The sequence below is a fragment of the Bison bison genome, unplaced genomic scaffold (assembly GCF_000754665.1).
Source record: "Bison bison bison isolate TAMUID 2011002044 unplaced genomic scaffold, Bison_UMD1.0 scf7180017864109, whole genome shotgun sequence".
In the NCBI taxonomy this organism is placed as follows: Eukaryota; Metazoa; Chordata; class Mammalia; order Artiodactyla; family Bovidae; genus Bison; species Bison bison.
The window spans coordinates 1,152,033-1,158,032 of record NW_011494681.1 but is presented as its reverse complement, the minus strand read 5'-3'; the positions used below and the strand labels follow the sequence as shown (position 1 = coordinate 1,158,032).

Below are 6,000 nucleotides of genomic sequence, written 5' to 3'. Positions count from 1 at the left end.
AGGTCTGTCTAGTCAAGGTTATGGTTTTTCCAGTGGTCATGTATGAATGTGAGAGTTGGACTGTGAAGAAAGCTGAGCGCCGAAGAATTGATGCATTTGACCTGTGGTGTTGGAGAAGACTCTTGAGGGTCCCTTGGACTGCAAGGAGATCCAACCAGTCCATTCTGAAGGAGATCAGTCCTGGGATTTCTTTGGAAGGAATGATGCTGAAGCTGAAACTCCAGTACTTTGGCCACCTCATGTGAAGAGTTGACTCATTGGAAAAGACTCTGATGCTGGGAGGGATTGGGGGCAGGAGGAGAAGGGGACGACAGAGGATGAGATGGCTGGATGGCATCACTGACTCAATGGACATGAGTCTGAGTGAACTCTGGGAGTTGATGATGGACAGGGAGGCCTGGCGTGCTGTGATTCATGGGGTCGCAAAGAGTCGGACACAACTGAGCAACTGAACTGAACTGAGGCTGAGTCATTTTCATTTGTCTGGTGGTAAATTGAGGCAGAGTACCACATGAGAATTACTTGCACAGTTTTGATGTTTTCCATTCATTTGGTACTATAGGAAAAATCATACTACTTTTTTTGAGCCTTCATGTAAGTCTCTAAATACCACTGTCCCATTGAATGAGATGAGAGTCTGCCTGTACTGCTATGAACTGATGACTAAAACTGTAACTGGAGACAGAAGGAGGCCAAGAAAAACCAAGTATTCGCCCTCAGAGATTAGTAAAGTTCTTATTTGCTGTGGCAATCACATTGACCTTGGAGCCATCACCTCCATATCATAATGTTCCTATCTAGCATTGCAGCATTGGTGAGGTCTCTGTGTACTCAGAACAACTTCTGGATTCAGTACAAGACTGAAGATAGGTGGGGAGTAAGAACTGCCGTGGGTGTTCACACTCCTCCCTTCCATGCATCTCTGATTTCTCCACCACCCTCCTCGAAGTCCTGTCGATTCAGGGATTTAAAGTGGATTGTTGCTGACCTGGTCCACAAGTCAAGGAGGTTGTTGGTTAACTGCAGTGGCCACTCCCCTCATTTTGTATTGTTGTTCAGTTGCCAAGTCGGGTGCGACTCTTTGCGGCCCTGTGGACGGCAGCACATCAGCCTTCCCTGTCCTTCACTATCTCCAGAGCTGGTGAATTGGTGGTATTAGTGATAGTGTCTGTCTTTATCCCAGTGATATTTTCCCTGGTGCAAATGGATTTTCGAAAGCAATTCGAAACACAATATGATAAATTGCAGGTGGGGGTAGAAAGAGATTGTGCACAACTGCAACAGTAGCTTACTCTGAGAGCAGGAGCTTGATTATTAATACCTACACATGACAGCAGTCATGGCTATACCGTGTTTGAGCAAATCGACTCAGTCCTGTCCACCACGCTCTCCTCCCCGCCTCCGACACAGAGCAAGTCTTTCCGGTTGAGAAGGTAGGGCTGGGTCCTGGGTCCCACCTGGCAGCCCATTAGACGTGAGGGCTCTGAGGCTGTACCCAGCCACACTGCACCAGAATCCTCATGTTAACAAGGTCTCCCAGATGACTCCTACTCAACACAGTCATAGGAAGCCCTGCTCTGGGAAACGTCTTCCTGATCACCTGTGAGGAAACAAGCCAGTGCGTCTGTCTAGTCACCGTTTGCAGTTTGAAAGTTTAGTTTGTTTAGTAAATGTTTTGTTGTATCCTGCCACTTTCCAGGTGGTGTCAGACAGAACAGGCTGAGGAGCCATATGAGGAGCCATATTCTCATTGTTCGGAGAATGAGGATTAAGATGATAAAAGTGCTTTACAAGCCCAAAGATGCTGGCTAATTGATAGAGGTGTTGAGGAATTAACACTTTGAGGATTTACTAATGAAAGTGTCCTATGGAATTAGAAGTTAATATTGACGGTTTGATCTAATTGCCTGTTTTGTTGCAATCTGTTTTCTTGTATTGTTTTAAAAAAATCCATTTATTTGACTGTTACTCTTTCTTTTGTCTTACTGCTAACCTGCAACTGGATTTGTACAGTTGGTACAACTTAGAATTGCCTTAATGATCTCAGAGTAACTTTCAAATCTTTACCCAAGAAAGTGATATTTTAACTAAAGCTAGAATAGTTGTTCAGATATCTCAGCAGAAATGTTTATACTTTATTTTTCCATCATCCAAGAAAATAAAGTATCTCATGGCATTTCTTCATTCTGTTGGTTACTGAGTGATTTCTAGGTATTTGTGATTATGCCAGTCATAAAAGATAGGCAATATTTTTTTGTTCTAGAAATGCAAATAAATGTTGGCATTTTTTTGGTCCTTAAATAAAAAATATAGGAGAAAGATAGTCATTTTCGTGATGCAGGTATTTAAAAAAAACATTTTGATGTGACTTTTTTCATATGGGAGAGTAGGTTTCAATGAAATTTCTGCATAATTAACCTTATTTCAGAAAGTTTTCTTTATTTGGTTTTTCATCTGAGGCTGATAAAGATGCAAAGGTAGGCATGAAAATACTGCTTGTAATACCCAGATTAGGGCATTCTTTGTATTTTAAGCTGTGTATTTTAAGATGGATTATAGAAAGTATTTCTTCAGGTGGTTAGCAGAATCCATCATCCAGGTTTGTGGGTTTATGATCCAGGCTGCTTGGTGGATTGCTTAGACTATCAGTCAGTCAGTCAGTTTAGTCGCTCAGTCGTGTCCGACTCTCTGCGACCCCATGAACCGCAGCACGCCAGGCCTCCCTGTCCATCACCAACTCCTGGAGTTCACTCAGACTCTTGTCCGTTGAGTCAGTGATGCCATCCAGCCATCTCATCCTCTGTCGTCCCCTTCTCCTCCTGCCCCCAATCCCTCCCAGCATCAGAGTCTTTTCCAATGAGTCAACTCTTCGCATGAGGTGGCCAAAGTACTGGAGTTTCAGCTTCAGCATCATTCCCTCCAAAGAAATCCCAGGGCTGATCTCCTTCAGAATGGACTGGTTGGATCTCCTTGCAGTCCAAGGGACTCTCAAGAGTCTTCTCCAACACCACAGGTCAAATGCATCAATTCTTCGGCGCTCAGCTTTCTTCACAGACTATATTAACAGTCAAATTTATTGTTCTTTGAGACAAATATTAGGTTTAATCTCTGTTTGAAGAGTAGAAAACAAAACATTATACCCCTCACTGTGGTGTAACTTGGTCTAATCTTGGAATTATCTTGTTCTCAAAGAGACGAGATAAAAATGTGTAAATGGTTGCACCAAAGTTGATCGCCACTTATCGAGGCAGAAACATTGTCTTTCAGTAAAGGACTGCTAAATGTATTCCTTCGTTTATTCCAATGTATGTATTCAGAGAATTTGCTGTGTTCCTGGACTGTCCTAATGTTGGGGTTTAGTCATGAGTTACATACACATAGTCCCTGTTCTCCTGAAAATTATTCTCAAGGGAAGAAAGTAGGTATTATTCATTTGGAAAGATGTATAATTGGTAAATGTTAGGGGATGCAAAGAAAAAGTATAAGAGGATATGATTCTAAGCTTCTGTAAGGAAGTGATATTTGAGGTAAAATCTGAAACATGAATAAGAAGTACATGTCATTTATTCTTGAGTTGCTTGTCTAAAAAGAACATGAAAGGGATGGTATTAAATTAATTTTTTTTTTTTTGGCAAATGGGTGGCAACCATGTCTTACTGTGGATGGTTTGCTTTTGTCTAGGAGAAGCTGCGTTGGGTCAGAACTGGTAGACTGGCTTCTGGAGCACTGCCCTTTCGTCCAGTGCAGATCTATGGCCATAGGGGTCTGGCAGCTCCTACTGGACATGGGAATCCTGTCGTCAGGTTAGTGTTACGTGTTCTGAAGGCACAGAATCCTGAAGCTGGTAAGCTGCTCGACCAAAATGTGTTTGATTTTCTAGATGATATAATCTAGATGGAAATTGTTTTTGCTGGTAAAGTGACAGGTCATCTTTTGTTATTTCTCACACCTTTTGGTAGTTGCTGATTTATTAATACAACCTGTAAGAGTCTTTCCCTTACCCCATCTCTTCTGTATTCAAAATGATGATCACAATTTTTAAAAAAGATCAGTGGACATCTTTAGTTGCTCTAAATGTGTGATTTGTCTTGCTGTACTTAGAATAATCATCAGAAACTGTATGAATAGAAGGTGTCTGCCATTTTAATTGTATAAGGAATCATGAACAGCTAGAAATACGATCTATGAAAATAAACTGTTTAAATAGAACAGAAAATTGATGTTAACTAGACACTAAAATTGGAGAAGGAAATGGCAGCCCACTCCAGTATTCTTGCCTGCAGAATCTCATGGACAGAGGAGCCTGGTGGTCTACAGTCCATGGGGTCACAAAGAGTCAGACGCGGCTGAAGCGACTTAGCACAGACACTAAAATAGATGGTGAATATCTCTTTTCTTTGTTGAGTCCCAGGGAACTGAAGAACTATATAAGTCAAGCAGCTTGGATTCTTTATTTAGCTCTACCACGCGGGTGCTGGGTCACTGGGAAGTTCTTTTCTTCTCTAGGTTATAAATATTGAGGGTCAGAGAACAAAATAAAGTTCAGAAAGTCATACCCAAGTCCTACTGTGGGAAAGTGGTACAGATGGGGATGTGGGTGTCATCTTAGTTGGTCACACTTAGCACCTGATGCTCTTATTTAGGAAAGCAGTTAACTGCCTTTAAGGATTATAATTATCAGCTTGCTTGTGAGGTTCAGGTTTCTGGTTTGCAAAAAATTTTACGTTAGTATTTTTAGGAAACGTCTCCACTTCTTGATTTCTTTTAAAGTCGGGTTTCCCAGCCTTGGTAGTATTGGTATTTTCTGCCAGATAATTCTTAGTTGTGGGGGGCTGTCTTGTAAACGATAGGATGTTCAGTAGCATCCCTAGCACCCCCTAGTTGTGGCAACTTAGAATGTCACCAGACGTTGTTAAATGTCCTCAGGGCGGGGAACGGTTGCCACTGGCTGAGAACCACTGATATAAAACTTGGCATAGTTTTGTATTTGTGTACCATTAAAGTAATTAAATGTACTACTTTGGGACACTAAAAAAAAAAAAAGAAATTTCTTCTACTCCCTTGAAATTGCTATTGATTTCACCTGTCCCTTGAAGCAGAAGAGTTGTAAAATCCACGTGAATGTGCTGGCCAAAGTTTCAAATAATAAAAATAGGTTGGTCAGTAAGTCCTTTTTCATTCAATGTGATTGTGAGCATGAATGGGCTTAATTATGGTCCCATCCCTAGCTTCTCCCTAGTAATTAGTAGTTCTTTCAATTTATTACTTGGTTTGGTGCTGCTGCTGCTAAGTCGCTTCAGTTGTGTCCGACTCTGTGCGACCCCATAGACGGCAGCCCACCAGGCTCCCCCACCCCTGGGATTCTCCAGGCAAGAACACTGGAGTGGGTTGCCATTTCCTTCTCCAGTGGATGAAAGTGGAAAGTGAAAGTGAAGTCGCTCAGTCGTGTCCAACCCTCAGTGACCCCATGGACTGCAGCCCCCCAGGCTCCTCCGTCCATGGGATTTTCCAGGCAAGAGTACTGGAGTGGGGTGCCAATGCCTTCTCCGTTACTTGGTTTATGACTCTCTAAATAATATACTTTACAAAACTGATCCACACCTTTTTTGTTTCCAACAGTGGACCAGCATTTATACTTTCAGGACACCTATGTTTTCTACCAGTTTTCATCTGAGGAGTGTAGCTACTTGTACTGTGAGTTTGAGAGAGAAGAGGAGTGGCAGAATGGCGTCAGACTCTTACTGCAGCTTGTGCCTCTCATTCCCAGCCGCGCTGGCATCTGTGAACTGTAAGTACATGCTCTTTTATTCCGTGGTAAAATTATTCTCACTTCAAGAACCATCCCTGTGTCTGGGGACTGTGCTCTGCTTTTTAAGACCATCTCCTTTAAAAAGTAATTGTTTTATTCCCATTTCTAAGATGTAGGTTCAGAAAGGTAAAATGCTGAAAATTCAGTCCAGCTAATAAATGACTGAACTGGTGTTCAAACCCCATAAGTCC

At 42.0% G+C, this 6,000-nt stretch overlaps 1 protein-coding gene across 11 annotated transcripts in view; it reads left to right on the top strand.

Annotated features, from left to right (window-relative positions):
- Positions 1 to 6,000, top strand: part of RAPGEF5 (Rap guanine nucleotide exchange factor (GEF) 5) — a 360,172-nt gene that overhangs the window by 172,398 nt on the left and 181,774 nt on the right. For all 11 annotated transcript variants that reach the window (XM_010839032.1, XM_010839028.1, XM_010839031.1 and 8 more), the window contains 2 exons: positions 3,682 to 3,803; positions 5,620 to 5,788. In XM_010839032.1, the coding sequence (XP_010837334.1) occupies positions 3,682 to 3,803; positions 5,620 to 5,788 (291 nt within the window). The remainder of the gene's footprint in view (positions 1 to 3,681; positions 3,804 to 5,619; positions 5,789 to 6,000) is intronic.